At 44.2% G+C, this 27,673-nt stretch overlaps 1 protein-coding gene across 7 annotated transcripts in view; it reads right to left on the bottom strand.

Moving 5' to 3' along the window:
* Positions 1-2,705: 2,705 nt before the first annotated feature.
* Positions 2,706-27,673, bottom strand: part of LOC133344244 (nuclear receptor coactivator 1-like) — a 98,595-nt gene continuing 73,627 nt past the window's right edge. For 2 of the 7 annotated variants that reach the window (XM_061554308.1, XM_061554309.1), the window contains 13 exons: positions 26,898-27,257; positions 25,716-25,893; positions 24,950-25,108; positions 22,041-22,289; positions 19,632-19,755; positions 19,087-19,252; positions 16,577-16,945; positions 14,021-14,119; positions 12,559-13,141; positions 11,763-12,195; positions 10,635-10,947; positions 9,115-9,204; positions 2,706-7,972 (listed from right to left, as the gene is read on the bottom strand). In XM_061554308.1, the coding sequence (XP_061410292.1) occupies positions 7,760-7,972; positions 9,115-9,204; positions 10,635-10,947; positions 11,763-12,195; positions 12,559-13,141; positions 14,021-14,119; positions 16,577-16,945; positions 19,087-19,252; positions 19,632-19,755; positions 22,041-22,289; positions 24,950-25,108; positions 25,716-25,893; positions 26,898-27,257 (3,336 nt within the window). In that variant the 3' untranslated portion in view covers positions 2,706-7,759. The remainder of the gene's footprint in view (positions 7,973-9,114; positions 9,205-10,634; positions 10,948-11,762; positions 12,196-12,558; positions 13,142-14,020; positions 14,120-16,576; positions 16,946-19,086; positions 19,253-19,631; positions 19,756-22,040; positions 22,290-24,949; positions 25,109-25,715; positions 25,894-26,897; positions 27,258-27,673) is intronic. The other 5 variants (XM_061554311.1, XM_061554310.1, XM_061554312.1 and 2 more) reach the window with 5 other exon arrangements.

Genomic DNA, 27,673 nt, shown 5'->3' with positions numbered 1-27,673 from the left:
TATTATTTCCCTTCTACGTGACTTTACCGAAAGAACCAAGCATATAACAGGCTTTGGTGCTTAGCGGTGTTGATGATGTGCATTACATTTCAGTGTCAGTTGAGTGTTGCGTGAATTGAATGTTGTTTCTTCGAATGTTTGCGACTCACCGTCTGCATTGTTGCGATTTTTATTCCGTAAAAGGCCCTCCGCGGGGTATACTTGTAAAATTAGCTCACAGTTGAATCATCTCTCATCTAACTCTAACACAGCATCCGCAACCCTCCCCATTACTACTAATAATTATAAGTCCTATTTGTCTCTGTATATTGGTACATCTCAGGGCCATTGATGAATGTGATCAGAAACGTAAAACAAAGATCCAGTTGTTATAGCAGGAGGTCTTAGACTTGTTTACGTTCTGAAATATGCTCTAGATTTTAGCGCTTCATTGACTACAAATTATGGTGACCAATTAATAGGGATCTCTGTTAAAGGCTATCATGGCATGAGGAGATGAGCACAAAAGGGGAGTTGTTGAGAGGTAGTGATGGGTGAAGAATGGTGAAGGAAGGAGGGATGTTGCGGGAGGTTAAGGGAGGAAGTGATGGGGGGGGGGCATGGGAGATAATTGGGGGTGATGGCTGCAGGAGTGTAAATGGCAGGGCTGTAAATGCCGAGAAAAGCTACCGCGTGACCAGTGTGTGCCACTAAAAGGCGCTTATCTGAACTTTCCACCCTAGAACTACTGTTCTTCCAGCATATAGCCTCTCAGAGAGCAAGTAAGATAATGATGAAAGGGGTGCTGATTTGCATTTGATGGAGGTGAAGGGCTGGTGTTTGTGACAGCGGATGATGACTGTAGTCGTCCAGTAATACTCCGGTTGACGTACACCCCCCACCCCGCCCCTTTGACGTCGTTTTGCCAAATTCATCGTCACTTTATTTCTTAATGCCACGACTATAACTGGTTTGCGTCGCCTCTCTACCCCACACTCGCCTCGCTGACCGCATAATCATCCGTCCTCTCGGTATGTCGCCTCCACCGACTTACTACCGTGTACATCGCTTTGGTTTACGTCCGTTCAATATCCGTCGCAAATTTCATGAACGCATGCCCGACGCAAACCGCGGAATTACCGTATAAAGGACATTGGTATACAGATATTTTTTTAAATGCTGTTGTTGTGTAGCTTTGAATGCATTATGGTTCAGGTTGAGTTTTACCTGTTAAAGCTAAGTTCAATCCCCTGCATTTCCTATGTTGATCCAGGTTTAAGACCCCCGCATTTGCGATACGTTTTAAGTGACTTATTGGGTAATAACTGTGTTTTATTTTATTATGTTTTATTTTTATTATTTTATTACTTCCCTTCTACGTGACTTTACCGAAAGAACCAAAAAGATGAATCCCTGCAGTCACGAAAGCTTTAAATCGAAATTTAATAACTGTGTTTTAATGGATTTTATTCATATGAACAGCGAGCGCCCCTACAGTATGAGTCTAATTCTGAGCACTTTGAGCAGGTGTTGTATGAGTTTTGCATGATATTTTAACCTGCATTTGCTTTAAGCCCAGGTTGACCCCGCATGCTTACGAACTAAACACTTAAAAAAAATGTTTCGTATTACATGCGATTTTAAACTCAACAGCGCCCCCCCCTAGTGGAGAGGTTATGTAATTTCTTCAACTAAAAAAATATAAATAATATTGATTCACCATTTGTGCAATGTATACTAAAATATAATGTACGCTCGTGGAGTGAATGGGACTATTATTTGGTTCTTTCGGTTAAGTCACGTTATCTTTAGACGTGACTTAACCGAAAGAACCAAATAATAATTCCTGCAGTCACGAAAGTTCTAAAATTAAGATTGAATGGGACTACATTAAACATCTCCTTGGTGCCAAAAACAATGTGGCAAGATGCCCTCTGGTTACTTGGGGATGTCTGTGGCATTCCGTAAATAATCGTACAATTGCAAAAAACTACAATTAGATTACATGCAATTACCATTTCACTCAATTAATTCCCACTTAAAAAATTTGTATTATTTAAAATTAAGCAAGACGTTTAAAAATCACTGTCGCTTAAACCAAGTTAGTATCACCATGTAAGAGGTGGAAGGTTGACTGGATGTGGAAGGCTAAATCACAATTTGATACGAATTCGTCTGTTTTATAACTTGCGATAGCATGACCGTATATCCTTGTCTGTTTACATTAGTACACGTCCTAAAAATGTTTAGTTCTTCTGTAACATAATTTGCAATTGCACGATACTCAGTCAAAACAAACTTCCCACGCCGATTAACGCCAGAAGGAAATTAACATTTGCGTAATATTATTTAAATTTTTCACGTGACAGGTTTTTTACCGATTACTATTTATTTTAATAATGCTGTATATTGTTTTGCTTTTGTGAATTTCGTGACCTCAGGTCACCCTTGAAAATGAGATCATTGGGTCTCCTGAGTTCTCACCTGGTTAACTACAATGGTTTGTTGGTGGCAGGTGCAAGGAGGTGATGATTATTATATATCCACAAAGGGTTCAGTGTGCTGTGTTTTTGTGTTCCATGGGAATATAGCAGCGACCTATTTACAAGATGAATTGGACCCAGTCTTGTACAGGAGAACGAAGTGGAACATCCATCACTGTTGCCATGAACGGCACATAACCACTGCAATAAGAAACATTAAAATAATGCACTCCGAAAAAAATCTTAACCGATAGCCTGTTTATTTACAATATTTTACAGCAAATTAGCAAATATAATCTATAAGCAAAGGCCATTAGATTAACAGAGATAGATGCTTAAATCTGAATATGGTCAGAATATGCTTAGGCTACAATAAACACAGGCAAAACAAATAAAAGTTGATGAACTGAATACATCTAAACAGCTAACACTGTCCGCCACCTTTAAAAGGGACTTCTTTTCAAACATATTGCTTAAAAGATGCAAAACTAATGCAACGTTATTCAACATTAACCCTGTACATTTAGGTCAACTTACAAATGCACCTCACTCAAAAAAAACATTTCAATTCACAATACAGAAACAATCTTGGAGACCAGTTGGGGAAAGCATAAACACGTGCACACAATGTGTGAAACTAGTCTAAACGAGTCATTGTCTAAATCGTACACATTCGAGTTAGCTTTTTTTTACACAAAAAGAACAATGATATCTAAAATATAAAAAAAACTCAGAAACACTACCAACAAACTATAGCAGGATTCGATTCACTTACTGCTATGGAGCCAAACGCATGTAGCATTGCTCAACATGACTTCTTGAAGGGTGCAGGAAGTTTAATGCTCATCTGACTAAAACATCAATGGAAATAAAAAGCATAAAATATGATAAATACAGTATTATCAATAATTGTCAGTTTCGACAACTTAGCTGCAAAATAAAATTCACATTCTGGTGACCAGTGACGGTCAGTTTTTTTTTCTTTCTAGAACACGAAAAAAGGACTAAAATGTTGGACTCCTCCATTCTCATTTCTACGCAACCACAGGTTTAAATAGCAATGTTCAGCATGGATATATATTTATATATATATAACTCTAGCATAAACACAGATTCTCAACGTGGGCATCGACTGAATCAATACCCGGATGAACACAGCATAAAGGTGCGTTGCACTGCTAAGACATGAAGCTTTAGGGCAACAGCATAAGTCGGAAATCACACCTGTTTCATTTTGTTCATACGTTTACAGTCAGTGACACCCAAGTGTCGACCTTTCGTGCTCTATCGCTGCGACAGTTCACTTTACCAGTCGGTTTGCATCTGTAAAGAACCTGGTTTAAAATACCCGCATCACCGATTGCTGCACAACAAATGCACAGCAATGCAATCGGCCATCACGTGATTTCTTTGTGCCTTAATGTCATCTGCATTCTTAAGTGTATACAAAGTGACATGACGTCATTATGCCAGCTCAATAGAACAAAGTGGAGCCTCGTAAAAAATAAATTACAAAAAGCAAAAAATCTATAATACAATTGGATGTGTGTTATGCAAGAAACTGGAAACACATTTTGTGACTCAAGATTCTGCAGATCTTACACAAAAAATGTGGGGCTGTTCAATTGTGCAATGTCTTTCGTATTCCAGAACCAGACTAAGCCTTTACTTATTTTGGTAATTTTTTTCATGAAAGTTTATAGAAGTCACAAACTGAGTCATTCTGTAAGAGCCAAAAGAATAATCGTGCACAATGCTTCGTCAACCAATCAATGAAGGCCTCCCCGTGCCCAGCTGTCATAGGAGTTGCTTGACCATAATTCACCACGCTGTTCAGTAAAGGCAGGGGGGGGGCAGGACTGGTTCTACAAATTCCCCTCTGATGTTAGCCTTGGCTGGGAATCGATCTCAGGTCAATGGGTTCATAACAAAGTTTCACAAACCGCTGCACCACCACTCCCCTTAGAGTCGCATCAATTTCAATCAAAAGATGAAATTACCTTTTTAAAAGCAGCATTGTAGTGTTTAGTAAAGGTAGTTTTTTTTTGCCCTGGTACAAATCAGGAGAATGCTTGTTGAGTTTAAAGCTGCCTTAAAAACATACATTCTTTACTTAACCTACTTAAATACGCAACTTTACGATTTTGGATTCAAGGGCCCAGCACCAACTGGTCAAGTAAATCGGCACCTTAATGACCAATGAACTTGTTGCTACTCTTGAAACAACTGCCACAGCCTCAGATGAAATACCTTTTAATTTGCCAGTGATGGCGTTAGTACAATGCGAGGAAAAAAAATATATAATCATCTTAGCTGCCCTTATGTAGTTACACAGTGGCTCTACACCACCTGGACCTGTGTGGGATGCGAACACAATTTAAGTAATGTTTAACAGTGGATGTTTACGATCGATGGCTTTTGAAACCTAAGATATATCAATGAGCTAAGGCATCATCTCAAGCTACGTTACCTGGCATTGGACAACAAAAATGTCAATGCATATGCCAAGTTTGTATGCCTCGCAAAGCCTTGCGTTGAAACTATCCTTCGAGGCGTTTCTGGGACAAAGGGACATTTATCGCTTGTGCGGGCACCTATGTAAAAAACAACAACGAATAAAGTTATGCTCATGAGGTTTAAACCCTGTCTTCAAAAAACAAAACTAAAATAAATTAAACATCGTACTTTATCGCACAGCTGTTGCAGCTCGTACATTTTGAACCTGTGATTGGTAAACAGTTTACAAACGGATCCGATTGTATAAGCTACATTGAAAATTATTGCTTGAGTGTCATTTGTTACATGGTACAAAATGTGGACCTGATGGCATAGTCACAGCTTGAGTTTTCATAACATCTTCCAAACTTATTTGTATATCTTATTATGCTCTAAAATTATTATCAACAAAAGCTTATAATGGCAACCATAAGCTTAAGCAAATTATTTTTACGTGCTCTATAAAAGTGATTGTAGTATATTTCTTCAATCATACAATATTGACTCCCACAGTAAACTGGTCTTGTGATAATTTTATGAGCATTATTTGCTAGGGTCAGGCTTAGACATGTACTCTGTATTAAAAAGCAGACAATTTGGTTTTACTTCGGACTGGCTTGACAAAATCTACAACCCGATACCGTGATTGCAGAATCTGCGTCATTATTATTATTGAGCAACGCTAAGCAGATGTAAGGGCATGGTGACGGCAATGGGGAAACTGGGGTATCGGCCACTGATTATCACTGGCAAGATTCCTGGAAAGTAAGGATCCAGAGTCATTGCAAAAGTTGTAACGCACCAAGCTCCACTACATAGCTGCACCAATCAATCCCACTGCTGCGTCTGTTCACGTGGCAGCACTGATGGCAGTGTGCACCTCTCCGATGTCTAGGCTTAATTGACCACAAGCATCGCATCATAAAAGAGTACCCATCGGTTTTAGGTATGGCCTTTCCTACAACACGCACGCCATTATAAAAACACGGTAAATAGAAACCCATGGAGAAACACACTTCCTTAAGCACAATATTGCTCCTTGTAGGAGAAAGGAACGGCTGCTTGGCAGAGTTCAGTTCAAGTGACCTATGTCGGGTTCTGTCAATGAAAATGTGCAAGTGTTTTTATACGGTTACTAAAAGTCCAGAGGTTGGATTGGTCTCTCTACTTAAGTATATTGGCCAAGGAAATGAAGACGAATTAGGCTAGCACTGAGACTGACAACCGAAGGCAAATACACACTAAACGTTCACTCCTATACAATTTAATTGTGTATTTCCATAGACCTGCACGAGGACACCGGATGCTGCAGCCATTGGGTGACTGCCTACATGAGACTCTTAGAAATATTGTAAAGTTACGTAGAGAAACGCAAAAACACCTGTATGTAAAAAGGAGGAAAACTTGTCATCGTTTCAGGTAGTAAATTGTCTCTCTCTTCTACAGCAAGAAGGCGGTCTCTGCTGGCAAAACGCCTCGGTAAGTCACACTTCAGGTGAATGCATATATCAGGGAGGGTAGCAGCCGGTTTCAACTCCAGTCTCCATTCGCTACGGTTTGGTTACTCTTTTTATTCACTGCTGTGGCCAAATTCCACAAAACAAGCAACCACTTTTTGCAGACGCACTTTCGTGAAAAAGATTCAGATTTCATTTGTACACCACTTCCTCCAGCTCTTTTCAAAATTACGTATTTGTTTACTTACTTGACGTGTCATATTTAAGAACATTAAGTATTATGCACAACAATAATTTACAAAACTTTTAAAGTATGTACCTTGTTAGAAATAAGTGTCATACTGCCTCTATCGTACATGTGTTATGTTCCGAAAAGGGTATTCAGAAGTACATTTAAATAATAAGGTTTTTTTTAACTTGAGGTTTAAAGCCATGAGGCCAGTAAGACTAAAAAAAGGTAGCTTCTCAAAAGCCACTGTCACATGATATTTTGCTTACAACCAAGAGTGGCATTTCTCACATGGGTGACATGAACATTTTACACACATCATTTTTTAGCAAACAAGCTCCAGTTTTAAAGAGTTCAGATTATTCACAAAGTTAAGAAAAAATTGTGTTTGTAACATCCCAATTACTCCATACAAAGGTAGAAACACAATGGCTATTGTGGCATGGTGATAACTGTTTTTAGATTTGTTTCTACTACAACCATCTATCTGAGCTATGTAAGCCACTGCCATATATTATACAAAAAAAAACATGTTCACAATAACAAGTTACTACTGCACTGCCAACAGTCACACATCACAAGCTAGCAGAAGCTCCTCTAAGGGCATTAAAGCTCACTGCTATAAAGTGTCTTGCTTCCTGTTTTAAATTCGTCAACACCCGTCACTTGCATATATGGCCAGTGGCTACAGGGATCTCGTAACGTACATAATTGGAAAGTGTGTTTTATGTCTATTTACAGTTCCTGTCAAATTGCCCTCGCATTCGTTCACAAACTTCAGTTTCTACAAACGTACTCGTTAGGTTTTGACAAAGTCTTAAACCAGACTGTGTTAAATAATCTATACACATATAGCTACAGTCTGGGGTCAGAAAAAAAGGTACATTTTGTTTAATATCACGTGTCCCATCACACTGAAGTTGAAGACAAACATACAGAGTAAAAGATATAACACTTCTGAAGGCATTTTAAGATCCAACTGGTCATATGTGAGAGCCGGGTCATCTTTGAAAATAAATACTACGAGTGAGAAGTCGATTGAGACAACCTGCAAAGCTGGGATTCCGCATATAAGAACAGGGATGGCCGCGCAATGGCCCGGGACCTGGTGAACGCTACTCAGTTAGAAGCTGCTGCAGGAGGCTGGATCCTTGAGCCTGAGCAGCGGCCTGGGCCCCCGTCACATTCCCTGCACCAGGCTGCTGCTGCTGCTGCTGCTTCTGGCCCGGTGTCGGCGGTCCTGCCTGACCCAGGTAAGAGTCTCCGCCACCGCCCACCACGTTCACCGTGCATTGCACATCCGCAAACACCTGCACCTGCTGCAATGGCTGCACAGGGTAATATACCCCGACAACAGTCGGGGAACAGGAGGGAGGAGAGAGGGCGGGGGGGAGATACAAAATAATGAAATGTAACAGCTGTGGCGGAAACATCTCATAGTCCTGTGCAAGCGCCACTTGTAGGAGGGAAGGATGATAGTCGCGTGCGTGAAATCCAGCACTCGGCAGACACGATTTGGATGATCACAGCTTTGTTAACTCTCAAATCTACTAGGGTCTTCGGTGGTGAGATGCTATTACAGCAAGTGGGTTTATAAACCCATCGTTTGAACTTTTCAGTGTTATCCTTTCTAATATGCGAGTGCTCCAATTTCCACTGACACGCAAATCACAAAAAAAAACCATCTTAGTAAGCATCCCAAATCCAGGCTCCAGAAGTAGAAACCAAGGGGGTGGGCAGCAGCGCTCATGTCTGCCGCCCTAAACAGTTGGCGAACCTCCACATGAATATGGCCGAGGCATTCTACAACTGAGGTTTTCATTTCTGTGCAACCATTAAGTGAAAACGTCTATAAGTTTTGTTCCAATGAATGCTCCCCCTTTTATGTTCAGTTATACCATCTTGTCTTGGAGCTTTTCCCTTTTCACACCGTGAAGGGCTGCGATTAGTTTTTTAAGAGTGAGATACATGGAATTTACACCAACCAAAAACGGATTCCTTTTTTTGTTAGAGATGTACATACATTGAGCCAGAGAGCCGCCGTCCACGCGGACGTCCGAAGAAGCAATGGATGGATCGAATAAAGGAAGACATAAAGACGGTCAACGCATCCCCTGAAGATGCCCTGGACCGAGCCAAATGGAGAAGACAATGCCGAAAAGCGGACCCTGCGCCACAGCGGGAACAACGCTAGGAAGAAGAAGTACATACATTGAACTAATTAAGGGTATTATATCTCTATCGTGTTTTCGTTTAATCTTTACCCCTAAGGGTTACCATTTTGAATTGCCAAATATTAGCCTTTTAGCTACTTTCAAACTCCCAATGTTTGCTATAACATCTTCAAATATCTGTGTGATGTGATTTTTTTCCTAAATATCGAGTGACAGCTATTCGTGACTCTCCTCTGTTAGCCATAACAAAATAAAGTGTGAGTTGCTTGTTATTTAATAAATCGGAGAATTCCCACCTGTGAATTCTCATTCCCAGACTTCATAGCGTCAGAAGATCCCAGTCGGTTTCTGAATAAGGGGGACGCTTGCATACCTCGATCTATAACCTGCGATGAAAATGTTCCCAAAAGAATCAGCACATTTTTAGTCCATCAAGCAAGATTCCCACTCACTTGGAGCTCATCTATTCATATTCCTCAGCCAATGGAAAGACAAAAGCACATTTTGGTGGTGGAATTTTTACCATATTTGACTCATTACAAAGTGGTATTCATTTTATTGACTCCAGAGGGATGAAGGGCTGAGATGATTGTGACCCAGATTTTAAATGACAACTTGACAATTGTGAGCTATTACAAAACTATAGTTACTAAAAGTGCACGATGCTTGAAATGTCAGACATGTTTATGTTATGTACAAAAACGCGACCGAAACGTCGTGTTTTCTTTTATTATTTCTTCTATCTACGTGACTTTACCAAAAGAACCAGAGAGTATAAGTAACATAGCACAACCAGACACAAGCAGAGGATATTTACCGCTAATTGCGAATAATATCTTCTAAACATAACATGGGAAATACATTTGCAGCTTTAAACACGTGTACATTGATCGCAGTACCTAGAGGTGGTGTGCCTGTGTTTGAGTCAAGAGTACTAAGGATTGTTCATATGTCTGGAGCATGTCCTTTCTTTAATATAAACATTGTATTCGAGGAATCGTCTGCCTCCCACAGACCAGCAGGGGGAGCATCAGTAAAATTGAGCCGAGTTCCTTGCACACACACTGTATGCAAAATATTCCCTTGTGGCAGATTTGCCCATAACGAACTCATGATAGCTGCTCTTATAGGTATGTGGTGTTTTTACAACTCCTGGCACTTCCAGAGTGCCTCTCAGCTGGGTACTAAGCGGACGCAGCTATGCTTGGCGTTGCAGTTCAAGAGATGGCATTAGTGTAACATGCAAGTCTACATACAATTCACATACATTGAATTAAAAAAAAACAAAGAAACTAACCGTGAATACACCTACATTAGTGTTAGACAGTGGTCCTTATACACGGACCTTTTTGCAACGGTGTACATTTTACAGTCCTATGGCAAGGAGCGGTTTTTACATTTTATGCTCAACTTTATTCGCACCGTACGGATGACTAAATGTGAAGTGGCTATAGTTTTACTGATAATTGAGATAATGTAGGGGCAGAGTCAACCCTGGTTTAGACTGGCTACATACATCATCATTGGGACTTGGCCCAGTCGTAATCAATGTTCTAAAAAAAAAAGTGTGGTGGAACTCCTGTTTAAAGTCCTGAACCAGTGGTGGAAATTACACATTCCTATGATGGATGCAATTCATTGTACAGGACAACCGCTATTGACTTTCCACAAAGCAAGTCGACACCTGATCCGTATTTGAACTTGCAGCCATACGGTTACGTGCTCTCCCCACTGCATGAACACGCCAAGAGCAGTCACACCACTGTGCATAAATGTGTAGCTGTGGATAGCGGATGCCAATCATCTTGATGTGCACCTGCTCAGGAGGCAGCGAGGCTGTGCTGCTCATGGACGAGGTGCCGATGTGCGGGGGTGGCTGCTCCATGCTGCTTGCGCTTGATGTGCCGCAGTCTCCTGGCACAGTACCCCTCACCGAGCCAACGTAGATTCCGGCACCTTCCTGCTGCTGTTGCTGCTGCTGCTGTTGCTGCTGCTGCTGCTGTTGCTGCTGCTGTTGCTGCTGCTGTTGCTGCTGCTGTTGCTGCTGCTGTTGCTGCTGCTGTTGCTGCTGCTGTTGCTGCTGTTGCTGCATGAACTGCTGCGGTGATGCTTGACGGAAGGGACCTCCCCTACGGCATACAGAAAACGAGGGAATAATTATTTTAACACACTTGCCCAATAAAGCCTCACTGGGTCCTGTTTAAGTAAAGGGGCAGATCTCTTAGAGCTCCCACTCACTGTGATTTTTCACAAATAACATTACAGATGAGCTTTTTTTTACGGGCAAGCTAGCTGGCACAGCAATTAGAGTGCGCAGTTTTCAGTTTTAAGATTTTGAGTTCAAATTCCAAACTCGCCCCTTCATTCCACTCGAGTCAATGGAATGTCAAAACTCAACAATGTTCACGATTGGAATTGTGTTGCTCTGAAATGACATTGCAAAAAAAAATCATAACGATTACTTCAGACGTTTTAGCAAACTATATACAGTAAAACCTTGGATTGCCAGTAACTTGGTCTGCGAGTGTTTTGCAAGACGAGCAAATTTTTTAAATAAATATTCATTTGATAAACGAGCGAGGTCTTGCAATACGAGTAGTACGTGCATACGCTTTGTCTGCCGAACGTCACATGATCATAATTGATATACGAGTGCTTTGATATACGAGTGCTTTGGAATACAAACACGTTTCCGGAACGAATTATGCTCGCAACCCAAGGTTTTACTGTACGTTACATTAATTTTTTCAACCGCTGAATGACCATCGGTACAGACATTACAAACTATATGTAGTGTTTACTCACCACCCTCAACGTGACATTGCCTATTCCTTGTGCAACATAAAAAATTTTTTACGTACCAGGTTCTGATTCGTGCAACTTTATCCCACGTACAACTGTCCAATGGGCAAATGTCACACAGCACGCAGCCACCACCGCTCACCTGCTGGAGCCCATGCCGCCAACCATGTTGCTGCCCATGGCTCCCTGAGCCGCTGCGCCAATGGCCCCAGCCATGCTGTTTCCAGCACCCATGCCGTGACCCACACCGGGCCCCATGCCGTGACCCACACCGGGCCCCATGCCGTGCGACATGCCGGGTCCCATGTTTTGCCCCATGCTCGCCGTTATGCTCTGTGCCATGTTTGGCACCATGTTCTGGCCCATGCCGGATCCCATGCTGGCCCTCATGTTGGCTGCGACGTTGGGACTGATGCTGTGTGCCATCGTCTGCGGCCACGCGTTCATGTCAGGGTTTGGCGAGTAGCGGGAGCCCCCCTGGGAGGGAGCGACGAGTGGGCTCATGGCTGGGGACAGCAGTGGGCTGTGAGGGTTGCCCAAAACTCCGAAGCCAGGCTCTGCTTGCTGACCCACTCCTGGAAACAGACACAAACACATACATTTATAAGCTATAAATGTAACTCTTTTATTTGCATACATGTATCCAGATATATTTGTAATGTTAAGCAATGTAACAATGTATTATATACAGATTATATTTTCTTCATCCAACTGATTCAAATGTTACAATCGGCAAAATTAAACCTATTTAACACTGGTATAAAGAGAGCACCTTCAGTGCAGGGTTTAACTGCTGAAAGAACCCTTTTGTATAATTTAATTGGCAGATCACATTTGGTAGCAGGTGGCGAATATGTCACTAGTGAATAATCAATGGTGGCAAAATAAAATAAACATGTTATACACCAACAACATCAAATGCATTACAGGACTCCTACCTGTGGAAGGAAATTGGAACACGTTCTGGCTCATCTGTGGGCTGGCGATGGGCGCGTACTGCCCGCCGGGGTTTCCCATCATGCCGCGGGCTGCCTGCGTCGCGGCCGCCCCTCTCAGAGCGCCGTGACCGCCCGCCTGTGGCGTGGCCGACGGCGACAGCGGAGGGAAGGGGCTCGTGGATGGCGGTGGCACCGGCTGTGGGTTCCCCACGCTGCCAGGCATCCCCCCCCCTGCACCCGGCACGCCGGCACCCCCCGCGCCGGCCGCGGCCGCTGCTGCCGCCGCCGCCGCGGCGTACGCAGCGGAGTAGGCAAACTGCTGCGAGCTGGGGGGCTGCTGCATGCGGGCTCCCACGTGGCTCGGGATGGCGCCAGGCCCCACGGCGCCAGCGCCCGTGCCCATGCCACCCATGCCCCCCTGCATGCCCGCCATGCTCCCGACGGGGCCGGCTATGCTGCCTGGAGGAGCACCGAAGCCCTGCTGCCGCAGCATCATGGCGCGCTGCATCAGCTGCTTCTGCCGCAGCTGCTGGTTGAGCAGCTCGCGGCGCCGCTGGGCCACCATCTGGGCGTTCAGCGTTCCCTGCAATCATCCAAGGCGTTTGTTTAATCACTTGCTCATTATATTTATCCGTATGGAATTCAATTCCAAGCCAGGCATGTTGGCGTAATAATTGTTGATGGATGGTTCAGATTCTGGGTGATGGATGCTCCAAAACCCGCTGGGATGCGAGGTGGCCAAAATAATTATCTGTGCTGATTTTTCCTTGTTTCTGAATTGTCTCATACAGGGGGTTTCTTTGGGTACTCCAGTTTACTCTACAAAGCACTCCTTTAAAAGTGGCTAAATGTTCAAATGCACGACTCTCCTAAAAGTAACCGAGTGTGACTGAACTTGCATGAATTACATTTACTTCCTTTTCATTTAATCTCTTAAGATAGAGCAAATACTATATGCTGAAGATCCATGAAGGGGCTCTGTCTCATAAAACGTTGCACTTACTTGTAGGGAGTTCGACTCAAAGTAAAGTTAGGTGTGGTTTTGTTTACTTATGATTAACACTGACATGGCGTTACGTATGCTGCATAGGTATTTGGCCATGTCACATAGGTATGCAATATTGAATGCATCGCAGCATGAGTCAGTGTTAGAGAATGGAAAAGCAAGAGTGACCAGCACTTTGAATACATTGTGGACACAAATGCAATTCTTGACATTGAAATGTGATCAACTGTGACATCAGTGAAAAATTGCGTATTTGTACATTGTATTCCAAATTAATGTTCATTACTCATTAAAGTAAATTATGTTCGCCTTAAAAAGTGTTTTGCCGAGGGCATTTTTTGCCTTCGGCTTCGAACATAAGGCAGGCTATTGGCTGGAAACCATGGAGTGAGCTATTTCAGGAGCAGTCGTGTTGATCCGGAGGGATTTGTGAAATTTACGTCTTGTTCCTTTTACCTGTCCTGATTGTGGGGGCATAGCATTCCTCATTGCCGGGTTCATAGCTGCAGCAACACCGTATTGGCTCATCATCGCTTGCCGGTTCTGATTGATGATCTGAAAGACACCATGTACTTACTTGCATCCATTTCAAAAGTAAATGAGTTCATCGCTGCGGCATCTATCAAAGCTGAATTTATATATTTGTAGTTCACCAAAAAACCTTCAATACAGTACTTACAGAGATTAATAGTAATGCATTCATAAGCACTCTTGAAACAAGTTATCATTAACATGTGTACCGTACCGTCATTCTGTGAGCACAATAAGGTTGTGGATTTTTTTTTTATCATCACAAATCACACGTGTATTTATTCGCTAGTTTTGGTGCAGCATTTTCTGAGGTGAGAAAGTTTGGATTCAAACTGGCAAACACTGAACTCCAAGGCACACATACTGCCCATGCACAAACCCATATGCTTGCCAGCATTGGGGTTTGGTTGGTCTGAGTTATGGTCAGGCCTCTTCCCTCATGATATACTGCAAAGTGACAAGTGCGATGGCAAAGGCTAAACCCCCGCCCCTTGCCCATATTAACAAAAAACCCTCCAAAGCCAACCTCCAAGCAGCCATATTACATTTACAGTAAACTTTATTAGTTTTGACAATGTAATGGCGTCATTGCAAAGCATGCAATGCATAAAAAAACTCCTAAGTGAAACATGTGCGCAACCTACAAATATATAAAAAAAAATACATTTACTATTTCAAACCACATAGGATTCATTGCTTACAATTTGTGCTTTGTCATGGACAATTTGAGCAACAGTAAAATTAACTGGCAATGGTGTCCTTTACAACCTGCAAAATTTACGTTCGGTGCAAATCTAATTTGAAATGCTGAAGTTGTGAGCGACACAAGCAGATGTTTACAGTACATCACGTGCCCTTCTGCTGCGCCTGCAACACCATGGGTTAACACGTTTATTATAACACCCCAACAGGGTAACTGCATAACCGTACGGGATAACGACATAGGTGGTGACTACCACGACTAACTCACCCCACAACGGGGTAACTACATAACCGGGTCAGTCAGTAACGCACTGCTTGATCCACGAAGCCGATCGTAACGACCGAAGAGCGAAGACCGAAGAGACGTAGCACAGCGGGTTGATTCCAGAAGACCACCGGGTGGCATCGCTCCGCCTTCGGCCATACCCCCTCCTGGATCTTACCAGAAGGTTCTCGACCGAGCACCATGTGTCCCTCAAGCCACCCTTTGGGCCCCCTCGCTACCCTGTCCCGGTCACGTGCCCTCTCGGGTTAACCCAGACTGTCACGTCCTCACTTGCTCTCTCTCTGACCGTCACCAGAACCAGGCCCCCTAGGGCCCGCTTCAATGCCATATCTACTCTGGTGCCAGAGAGAGGCTCAGGACACAGTTCCACTCTTGAGACAGTAGCTGGCGCTGAACGCCATAGTGACTCCATTTACGTCACTACACATGAAATGTCTAGTACATGTGCTGCACTGTTAACCCGCACCTCCGATGAGCACGGTTGGCTAATTACGGTGCGAAGGAAGTTTAACATAGATACATACATAACCCACGGTGGTGCAGGCACAATAGTAGCACGGCACGCTATCCCACAAATAGTCACAACTGACGTACAGAATTTTGTTACGCTGTGTGAATAGAATATTTATATTTTAATAAATATTTGTCCACTAAATAAGTATCGTGCTTATCAAACACTAAATCGCATACATCGGCACAACACAAGAGACCTAAATAGCAGATAAATAGCAGTTCCCTTTTAATGTGACTCCTTCACACTTAAATAATAAATACATTCATGCAATGCGTTAATTTGCTTTGATGTTTATAATCAACTTTCAGGTCACACGCATGTGAGGGCTATTTTATCAGGACTGACAAGATCAGCTCATGATGAACCCGCCTTGCTCTGGACTTGTCTCTGGAGCCACACTTTAAGTCCACCGCTTGCAGCCAAGCTAGCTTACATCCTTCTGGGAGAACTTGAGATGCACCACCCCCCCCCTGCCGCCCCCTCCCCCCAAATATGAGACAACCATGAACTCAGCATCAACTTAGCTACTGACATTGGTGGAAACACGAGGTGCGCAAAGAGAACTCTGTGAAACTACGAATATATGGACACCTTAAATTTCGATTTAAAGCTTTCGTGACTGCAGGGATTCATCTTATTGGTTCTTTCGGTAAAGTCACGTAAAAGGGAAATAATAAAAATAAAACATAATAAAATACGGCTGCTTGCGTTGTGGCCAAAACGTCGTGAGAATTGTATTTTATTGTTTAATTTTTATTATTTTATTATTTCCCTTCTACGTGACTTTACCGAAAGAACCAAGAAAATTATGGACACCTTATCGGCAAACCTTGAGGTTGTCTATAAAAGACCATGACAAGCATGTGCACCTTGTGAGATATCCCAGACAAACAGATGAGTAAGCGATTGGACGCGGATGAAGATGAACAAGGACAGAGAGAAGTGGAGATGAGGACAATGGCAAGCGCTCGGTACGTACCTGCTGCTGGCCCTGCAGACGTTGCTGGAGCTGCAGCCGCAGCTGGTTGGGCTGCGGCGGTGCTGCCTGTACAGATGCCATCGCCCGCGGGGGCCTCACCATGGCCACCATGCCCTGCCTGGTTGGCACGGCGCCCATGCGGAGCGGCTGCTGGGCAGGGTAGAGGCCACGTTGCGAGCCCATGGGGCCGTAGGGGCCGCAGGGCTGCCCCGGAACCTGGCCGTAAAGGCCAGGTGAGGGCCCGGGGCCTTGCATTTGGCCGCCGGGGTACGGTTGGCCGTACATCACCTTTTGCTCCATCATCATGCCGACTGGCAGCACGTGCTCTTGGCTCACGAACAGCGACTGCGAGAACGCCAGGGTGCCACTCTGCCAAAGTTTTGACAACCGTGAGGCAATGGTTAGGAAGGGATAAACATTTTGTTTTTGTTTCCATGTGGGCTGACCACTGGCCAAAAAAGCGTGTCATCAACCATTGTTGACATCAATAACGACTGGCTCAAGACATTTGGCCGGAACAAAAACAGGCGGTGTTCTGATGCTTCATATTACTGATGTATGGGGAAGCACTTTTTAAAAAGCTCATATGGAAATGAGCCGCAATGCTTATGGGAACACCAGAAGCCATTTAAGTTTGTGCTCTTGGAATAAAAAAAATTGCAACACAGCAGTATAGCAATCTAGTCTGAACTCTGGTAGCTAATGTGAAACGCTTCATGTGAATACGGCAGCCGCAGGCACACAATATGTTTGCTTACACTCGCACTGTGTCCATTAAAACAACAACAAGGTCTACCCTTCGGCTGAAATTGACTAAACAAGAACATGTTTCGCTCATACTTGGTTTTGTTTTCCTTTGCAGCACTGTGTTTTTGTTCGATTCTGAAAACTGCAGCAGAACTTCATAAATGCATAGCAATGTGCGGCAGTTGACATTACGGAAAGTTAAACAAATATGCCAACCTGCCAAGAATGCTTTCATCAATCCCAACCAGAGTAAATTTTTTTAAAATAAGTTCTGCAAATATAAATGATACATTATTAATCCTTGTACCAACTCAACTACTTTGTGAATCACCTGGTAAATGTCCGTTTCTGAAGCTGTGTGGATAAAAGTCTCAGTTTCAATCTCAGGAAAATGTTCATGAAAGAAGCTGCCATATTAAATTACATGTCCGTCCTATACAGTTTTATTTGTGGGAGATTGTAAAACATTGTTCACGGCGGTCTCCTGCTCACCGAGTGGAACCGCAGCTGCGACACCTGGTTCGACCGGCTATACTTCGCTTTGTCGCCAACTCCACGTGCCGTGTGCTCGTAATAAAATACATTTATTACTCGGTGGCTGAGCGCCAAACAAACTATGTATCTTGGCCGCAAAACATGTTTATAGACAATCTATGTTATTACTTTAATCAATGGAATTAAGTTTGAAACTACCCCGACACTAAGACTTCACACTTAGTAATCTACCTACACAGGAGCTCAAACCAGAACCCTGCACTGCCCTGCCACGCGAACCCAGAACAGCACTGAGTAGGATGGGCAGGAAGGTATGTGTGGGAAGTTCGGGACCGCCCACTCTGCCCCAAGGGGCATGGCATGGGCGGTCCCTCCCCCCTCCTGCCCATTACATGGAAAGAATTCCTCAAAGTGTTTAATTTTTTTTAAATATTAACACACATTAGTGATTGTCTGGGTTCTGTGCTGCTGCAAAGGAAAAAGTTACGTACGGACTCTGAGCCAGGATGATACACACTTTGAAGGTAATACAGTAGAACCTTGGAGATCGAACGCACCAGAACTCGAACAAAACCGTGTTCGAACGAAATTTCCGAATATTTTTTGCCCCGGAAACCGAACGAAATTCGGAGGTCGAACGGGCAATCGCGACTTGAAAGAACCTGTACGGCTGAGACGCGTATGGCCAGCGTGCATGACGCTTGCCCAGACAAAGGTTTTACCACCTCCTCCTCCTCACCACCTTCCACTCAAGCCATCAACTCTCCTTACTACAGGTAAAGTGAAGTATAACGTTCATTCATTTCATTTATTCCATATATTTATTCATTTATTTATTGATTGTGTTTCTTGTTTTTTTTATGATTTTATGCATGTAATTACTGTAAACTTCGTGTAAAAATGCTTTATAATGAGAGATTTCTTGTGTCTGAAACCAATTAATGTCATTTACATTAATTCTTATAGGGAAAATTAATTCGGTGTTCAAATGCCCTTCTGGAACAAATTAAGTTCGATCTCCTGGGTACCACTGTACATTCCATACACAATGATTATGCGAGGTGGGTAGCGAAACGCTTCTCCATGCGATGCCAGAAGAAGTTTCGTGGTGCCACCTTTCGGATTCCTTTGATTAACATTACACGAAGCAATAGGTGAACGATTCAAATCTCATTGAATTATCTACCACACGCGGCTTCCTATAAATGGCTTGCAACGGCAACGAGGTGCAATAGGGGGGGTCGCCACTGCTCCAGGAGCATCATCACCTGCACGAGCTTGTCGATGCCCAGTGCCTTATCGAGCTCCGCCAGCTCCTGCTCATCCGTGCTGTTGAGCAGCGAGTCCAGCTGCTCCAGGAGGGCCTTCTCGTCGTTCTGAGACTCGGGTCTAACCGGCGTGCACAGCAGCTCGTCCAGAGAACCAAATGCTTGGCTGAAGAGAAACAAGACAAGATTGCGCGGATTTCTTCTGCTGCGTTCTTCGACTCCACTGAACAGAGAGTTTTGTTGAAGCCGGTTAGACAATGCAAATGGTTTCTCTGGTACCAAACAAGGAAGTTCGTCTCATACTAGAGAATACAATATTTAAATGTTAGTTTTCATGATGGAGATGAACGAAGATAGAAAAATTTGGTTCATGCACAGCAAGAATGACTATCAAATAATGTTCTAGAATTCAGCCTTATCCATCAAACATCCCTTTATCGACGGGGGGGGGGATTAATGTCCCAGAGAGCTGGTTTACCAGGGCAAAGAAACTTAAAGCGAGTGGATAGGAACACACGGGTGTGGGAAATATTTGAGTGTGATACCTGTTGTGGTTTGCAAGGGGAGTGCTGCCCATCATACTGTCCATCCAGGGGCTGTGCGGACCACCTCCAATGGATGCACCTGGGAACTGTGGACTGCCCATGCTCATGTCCATATCAACCGGGCCTGGAAGGCACAACAACAACAACCGCCATGTGCCTCTGAGTGGCGGTGACATTACCACGGCGCTTGTCCCAGGCTATGCACATGTTAAGGGCATGTAAATTGTCGAACGCCCGCTGGCAGGTGGTCACGGGATAGACCCAGGTGTCATGGGTTGACTGACTGAGATGACTGGCCGATGCATCAACTGTGTCCCCTAATGTGCCAACTTGCTGTGTTTTAGCCACCTGGCGCTCCGCTCTCCTCTGCCCTCCGTTGTTGCTGGAGGGCGACTGCCTCGAACTGGCCAGAAGCGTCCTTCACGAGCCTCTTCCACAGAGGCCAATCTTGACACCGCTGGTACCAGTCAATGGCAAGTCCACTCAGCTCCACATCCTCCATGTCTTCTCTAAGCCTGTGCCGTGCCCAAAGGGACTTTGTCCAGGTCTTTCAAGGATTTGTGAGCTCCTCACACAATGCAGCCTGGTTAAACTCAGGATGGATCGTAGGCAGGCCAGTCTAAATGTTTCTAACCAGGTGAAGATGTTCCATTAGGGGGGATCCACGTTTCGCAAGCATAGAGAATAGAGGGCATGACCGTAGCCGAGAAGACCCGAAGCTTCGTGTGGAGCGACAGATCAGGTAGCTTCCACACAGAGTTATACAGCCGATGAAAATATAATGCCGTTCGACTGATTTGGAGTGAAACCTTCTGATTTCAAGCCGAACCCAGTCATGAGCGTACTGCCTAGGTATGGAAAACTCTCCACTCTCTTCACAACTGCCCCATCACAAATTGGGAGTTGTGGGGTGGAGTGTCCTATTGTACAAAATACCCAGGCAAGGTGCTTAAGTTTTAGTGGGGCTGATGGTTAGGCCCCACCTCTTCGTGGCACGCTCCAGGTTCAGCAGCAGCACCTCCAACTCCTCTGAGTGAGCAGCAATCTCCAGATCATTGGCATACATAACAAAGTTGACCAATAGGGAGCCATCCCTTGACCACACCAGGGCATCGATCAGCCTCCCATTGTATCTGTACCAGATAGAACTACATGGTCGAAATAGATGTATTTAAAATAATGCAGAAGCCAGAGGACATCCCTGTCGCACCCCAAGGTGAACAGGGAATGGCTCTAACTCCCGGCCACGTAGTTGTACCCGGCCCTGCTCACCATCATGAAGGTCCTTAATGATTGTGAGCAGAGTCAGGGACCCCAAAAGCACGAATAACAACCCAGAGCCCAGGCCTACTAATGGTATCATAGACCTTGACTACTTTCATAAAGCAGAGATGTAAGTCCTGTTGGAATTCCCAACACCTCTGCTGTAGCAAATTGACGTAAAATATGGCATCTCTGCCATATTTATTTCCTGAAACCACATTGGGGCTCCGCAAAAGCCTCTCCTCAGCGTGCCTGGCAAGGCGATGTTGAATAATCCTTACCAGGACCTTTCCCGGCACACTGAGGAGGGAGATGCCCTTGTAGTTGTTACAGTCTGTGCGGTCCCCCTTCTTAAAAAGGGGGATGACCACGGCATCCTTCCAATCCTGTGGAACCCGTCCAGTGGTACAGACTGTTATTATGATGTCATGTAGGACAGTCTACGCATAAATGCCACCCTCCCTCAGCATTTCACTTGGGAGATCATCTCTGCCCGATGCTCTTCCTGGTCTCAGACTCTGAATCACCTTCTGTACTTCCCCAAAAGATGGCACTTTAGCCAGCCACTCACAGGGGGTGACTACTTGTTCCAATATTTGAGGCACGGCAGCACACATTCACCTTCTGTACTTCCCCAAAAGATGGCACTTCAGCCAGCCACTCACAGGGGGTGACTACTTGTTCCAATATTTGAGGCACGGCAGCACACATTCATACACACAGCGTGGTCTCATCACAAGTGGTCCATTAAGGTCCTGCGATTCAACATTTACGATGAAATGTCATCATCACGAACAATGTTGGAATGATAATACAAAAAGTCAAGCATTTTTCGTTTGCAAAAGTTTTAGATGTTTTTATCTTTTTTATTGTGATTGCATTCAAGTCATGATAATTGTGTGGCCTCAATAGCCTCTCACTCGTTAATAAAAAGTATAAAATGTAACTGCAATCTGATTAATTGGAAGGTAGTGCTTGGTGCACAGCAAACTATGAATTCACACAAGTGCCAATGGAATTCGGAATTAAATGCATGCATGTGGATAAACCTAAACACAGGAGACATCCGGGCCTTCAACACTTCAGAGTTCAAACACGAGGTGGGCCAGCTCCATCACTTCAAAAGAGCAGCCAGGAAGGGCATACCAATGTTCATGATTGACTGCTGCTGCTGCTGCTGATGCTGCTGCTGCTGATGCTGCAGGATGGCTCTGGGTGTCGGTTGGCTGCTGGGCCGCATGATCAGCGGAGGGGTGGGGTTCCTCACGATGCCGGCCGACAAGGGGCTGTAAGCCGGCCCAGGCTGGGGCAGTGCGGGGCTGCTCGAGCCGGCCACAGGGGGGCTCTGTTGGCTCCATGCGTCCTCTGCACGCATCATCCGGTTATCGAGCGCGCCTGCCGGGTGGAAATGGAAACCAGACAAAGAGGCAAGGATAGAAGGATATATTAAATAATTAATTAATTGCCCGCGAGTAATGCAGATGGCAAGTGGCGCTGCTGGCACAGTCGCGGAAAGTGGTTCAATCTCTGTGCAGGGCGGGGGGGGGGGGCAATCAATAGAATGCTCTTAGCGAGGAAGTTGGAATGTTAGCTTAACCTGCCAATCATTTCTAACGCAAGGCATTGGCAGCACAGGGTTTCGCTTTTAGGTGCTCATCAGGCTCAAGTGGAGTTTGCATCGAGCACCAGTGTGAGGCAGAGCTCCGTGAATGGCCAATCATTTTTTAAGACAATTCTGATTTTCTACCGTTGATTTTGTTGTGGACAGCTCTGCCTCGCCCACACTGGCGCTGTCTGGCAGTAAACACGCGTGAAAGCAAACTTCAACTTTAATTTCATCCACTTTGTGAATTCACAGCATGGCTACAGGCTCTCACTGGAAGTTTAGAGGGAAGTTAAAGTGACATGCTGGCAAAGATAAAAAGCACCGAATGCTCTTGGTGTGTCACTTCTGTTTGCATGTCTGAATAGTTCTAAATTCGGCATGACAAAAGATGGCCCTGTGGGGGGCTCACAGAAAGACAAAGTCAAGGGTGTAAAGAAATGTAACCCTGCCAATAACTCAGGCATATAAATAGATAAGTGAGGAGATAAGATTTATAATAAGGATATGAGCTCAAATACAACTCACATTTCCTTTCAGGCAATACACTTCACTGCATTTTCACTTGCACTGCAGGGTTTCCACACACATATAAATCTAATCAACATTTTCATTATGGCTAATAGATCCTGATGAGCATAAATAGCTGTCCAGGTTGATCCACTGCCCTGGCTGGGGCAGATTTTTGTGTTTCAGGACATTCCTTTCCAGAAGTTTAGGCAATAAATGTAATTTTGTTTCCCTCGCACCATGCATATTACGAGGTTATTCTTCTGTGCCTGCATGCCTGAGGATTCATTTTTAAGACTTTGATAAATCATATCACAAATATAATTTTGTGTGACCATTGGAATTTGCTGTTTGCTGTACTTATTCAAACCCAGGAATCTGTTGGAGACTTCTTGTCTCAATGGGGTCTCATTTGATCATACATAGGGCATTCCATATCAACCAAATCTGCTGCTCTTATATGATTAATTCATCCCAGATATATATATATATATTTTTTTTCATACTCCAATGTGTTTTAGTGAGTTTAATAGAATACATGCACGCATATAAAGACTAGCGCTTATAAACAAATTTAACAAAGCAGAACAAAACTTGGCACATTTATTAATGTGGACACGAAGCCTGACCAATTAAGTTTATATTTGGCTGGGGTCTATTTAAATACTTTCCCACTTGAAGAATTCCATGCCTCAGACTCCCAACAGGTACCAGTGGTATGCATGGCAATACAAGCAGATGATTAGTAACAGATGGGTCTCTACAAAATGCACATAACGCACAGCGTGTGTAGGATCATTTAAATGAAAATAACTTAAAAAATTAACAGCCGTACATACAAACAAGAATATACCTAGAAGTTTCCTGAACACTCAACTTGACACAATAAATTATTTTCATAAATATAGAAATAAATAAATTTGACATTGTACCATCATATCACACTGGTGGCTCATGAAGGGCACCGAGACAGCTGGAGCAAAATGTACGGACTGGGAAGAAACTGCTGCAGCGATATTTATTTATTTCACGCGCACTCAAAGTACCAAATGAATATTTGTCATATGGCGTTAACATCTATGCCTCGACACGAACTCGGCAGTCGAGAGAAGGAGTGCTCATTCGCAGGACCAAATGGGAGATTATGCAATGGAATAAGCGGCAGTAAGATGAGACAAAAGCTGTACAAGACCGGTAGATTGGTGGTATAAGCAAAAAGTAGATTTACTATCTACACAAAGAGGTTATTATTTCCAAATTCGAAGGCGTTCACATCTAAAAAAATATTTTCAGATTGCAGATTCAGAGAGGATGTCCTGGTTATACTAAGATGTGTTATTTAACATTAAACTGTTTTCAGTATGCAAGTTTCAAGTGAGAACAACTCTGGTTTAGACTAAGACAAATTGCCTTCTGTTATGAATGACATTGAAAGGCAATAAATATCAAACATATATTAGACCTCGCAAGATTACAGAGCGGCTGATGCCTGCAAATGGTTGAACATGGCCAGGTTAGCTCAGTGCCATGCATATTGACCACTAGGGTATCCAGCTGAAGGTGTTCTTCACGATGATGTTGATGGACAGACTAGTTCATCTTCTTGGTTCTTTCGGTAAAGTCACGTAGAAGGGAAGTAATAAAATAATAAAAATAAAACATAATAAAATAATTCTCATGACGTTTCGGCCACAACGCAAGCAGCCGTCCTCAGGTGAAGAACATGTCTGTCGATAAGACAGAGTCTAAATGACACGTCTTAGGCTTGGAGTGTCTATTTAAGCTGTGAGGGAGGAGGAAGAGAGCCTTGACAAAAGAATTTGCATTTGAAGAGGAATTTAGCATATTTATGGTTAAATGCAGGAATGCGAATAGTGCTAATTGTGAAATGCGTGGGAGGTGAGCGGGGGGACAGACTAGTGACAACACGTTCCACCCTCACCTGCAGCTGATGCCAGAGCTGCCTGTGCTGACATGGTGGCATGGCCCGATGAGAAGTGAGCTGACCCATTGCCTCGATGGGGTGGCAAATTCAGCTCCATTGAGGAACCTCGGCTAAATGGAAGGCGAACATTTGCCAACTCTGGTGACCCAATTAACCCTGCAATGAGGTCAAAGAAAAAAAAAACTTTTAATCAAAGCCACAACAGAGAGAGTTGCATGGCGGATCTAAGACGCATGGTCTGCTAACAAATGTGTTCATCGTAAAATCAAACATGAATGTTAAAATTCAATATAATGATGATCTATAAGGTCACGGTATTAGCAATGATGAAAAGGGTGGCTGCTTCCAACAGTGGTGACATCACTGTTAATTGGCAGGGTGGAGCTAACCTACTTAGAAAACAGGACAATACCCCTCTATCAATGAACAGTGCAGGACCTTGATTTCAGCCAGGATCGTTAAGAGTGAGATGTCAGTGAAGACTGTAACAATACCATAAGCGCCAAGCAAAAAGGGCTGCAGATTTAATCGCTAGATTAGTGTCTGTGAACATGTGCATGCATGTGAAAATATTTCATTTACAGCCCAGACAGTGATATCCGCAACGCATATCTTCCACCAGAGGAAGTGAAACATCTATGCAGGCAATTTAGAATGTTAATCGCTGAGCTTGGCGGCAGTAATGAGTGGGTTATGCAGGTGAAAGCTGTGACAGCCTCTGATTAATTCAGCTTCACGTTGCTCTGCCAGGTGCACCACAAACCTTGTGCCACTTTCCTCGAGCCGGGAGAGTTTGCAGACATCGGGAAGGCATCGGTGAGACCGGGTGCTTTGCTGGCATCCCCGGACTCCCACTCGGTCCGCGAGAAGGGGACCTGCAGCCCAGCGTCCTCCAGCGTTTGAAGAATGCTCTCCAGTTGTTCCCGCTCGCTTCCAAACTGCTGCCACAGTTAAAGAAAATAAATATCCCAGATAAAAACAAGTCCAAAGTGAAGACGTGACTTTCAGGAGTGCCTCCCTTTTAGTAACATCACCTTGGACTGACTTGTCGTTTCATTTAAACACGCGCTAGAGGACGCAGACGTGCATCTAGGGCACAACACCTGGTGCATGCTGGGAGCCGGGTATATTAAGCCTTTGGAGGTCGGCATATGGTGGGTATTGGTTGAATGAGGTATCAAGGGGTGAATCAAATATTTTACGGTTTATGTCTTCATTTAACAGAGCCGGTTGAGGAGGGATAAGTAGGAGAGGAGGCGGCTTTCGTGGCTGCGTATGCAGTCTGATTTCTCACTCGTTTCTTGAATCTTGCTGTAATATGGATCTCTTTTTAAGCGTGACATCACCGTGTGAAGATGCAAAGCATTAATTAGGCTTAGGGGGCACCGTTTGCTAGGACAAACATTGGTCACACATTTTAACTACTCATAGCTGTGAGAGCATATGGGATCCTCTGCACCGTGACAAATTTGTGGCGAGTAAAAAAAGATTTGATTACGCTGAGCTACATTAAGCTATGCAACTTTTGAAGTAAATTTATATATTTTTTCTAACCAACTAATTATTATCCATTTGGCCAGGTGGTTCAGTGATTAGAGCTCATGAATTTACATGTGTAAGTTGCAAGATGAAATCCCAATCAGAGGTCAACTTGGCCGTACATTCCTCTTAGTGCAAACGTTTTTTTTTGGAAATCACCAGTCGCTGTCTTGGCCCTCTACCATAGCAATGTGGATTCTTTTTGCAATCGCTTCAAACTTCAACAAAAGATAAGCACCTCCCCCCCATATTCACGCTCTGTTTGAATAGGAAACCCACTTTCAACAAGTTATATTCATACAATGGCAATCTCCCGACACGGTCATATGGGCTGCGCGGTAAAACAAGCGATGCTAAATGCACCGTTGAAGGGCGACTATGAGACACTAAAACGTTCTCCGCTTACTTTTGGAGCCGGCTGGGATGGTGACGCAGCACCCCCGGCCTCAGCCATCTCCTTCTCGTCTTTGTCCAAGAGGTACCGCAGGAGCACGTGGTCGTGGTCCTTCTTTTTGGCGTCGCCGTCGCCGCCGCCGGGGGTTGAACCGGAGAGTGTGGAAGCAGCGGCAGCAGTGGTGGTGGTGGGGGACGTCAGGCCGGGCTCCTGCTTCACGCCGCTCTCCGCCGAGCCGATACTGCAGAGGCCTCCGGCCTGCTGTTCGGCGGGCGGCTTGTCGACACCGCCACCGCCGCCGCGCTTGTCGCCCAGCTCCGTGGGCGGACTGCTGTCCTGGAGCAGCTTGTGGAGTATCTTGTGTCGCTCCTTCTTGACGTTAGCGGAGCCAGATATATATATAAAAAAAACGAACACGTGCGCAGACGCACGCGTGTGCAAATCGCAGGACAGCAGAGAATGACTTGCATTTGTCGCTGTTAACGAACGATTTCTGATGGATATTTCTTCAGATGTCACATAGCGCTGTGCATGTGACATTGTTTAATTGATGCACCGCTGTTTAAAAGATGACTTTAGCTTGAATCAGGAATGTTGCACAGACAGTGTTTTAGCTAATGTGTCTCCGTAAAGTAATACACACGTTTATCAATTAATTTCCTTTAACAGCATTATAAATGAATCCAATCATTTAAAAAGTTGATGAAGCAAACTGCTAAATTACGTACACATTTTTTTGCAGACCATGCAGGATTCATACAACCAAGAGATCAGACAAACCAGCAATT

This window comes from Lethenteron reissneri, chromosome 19 (genome assembly GCF_015708825.2).
Source record: "Lethenteron reissneri isolate LAM-NWPU_2019-01 chromosome 19, ASM1570882v1, whole genome shotgun sequence".
NCBI classification, from domain to species: Eukaryota; Metazoa; Chordata; class Hyperoartia; order Petromyzontiformes; family Petromyzontidae; genus Lethenteron; species Lethenteron reissneri.
This window is presented reverse-complemented; position numbering and strand designations above follow the sequence as displayed.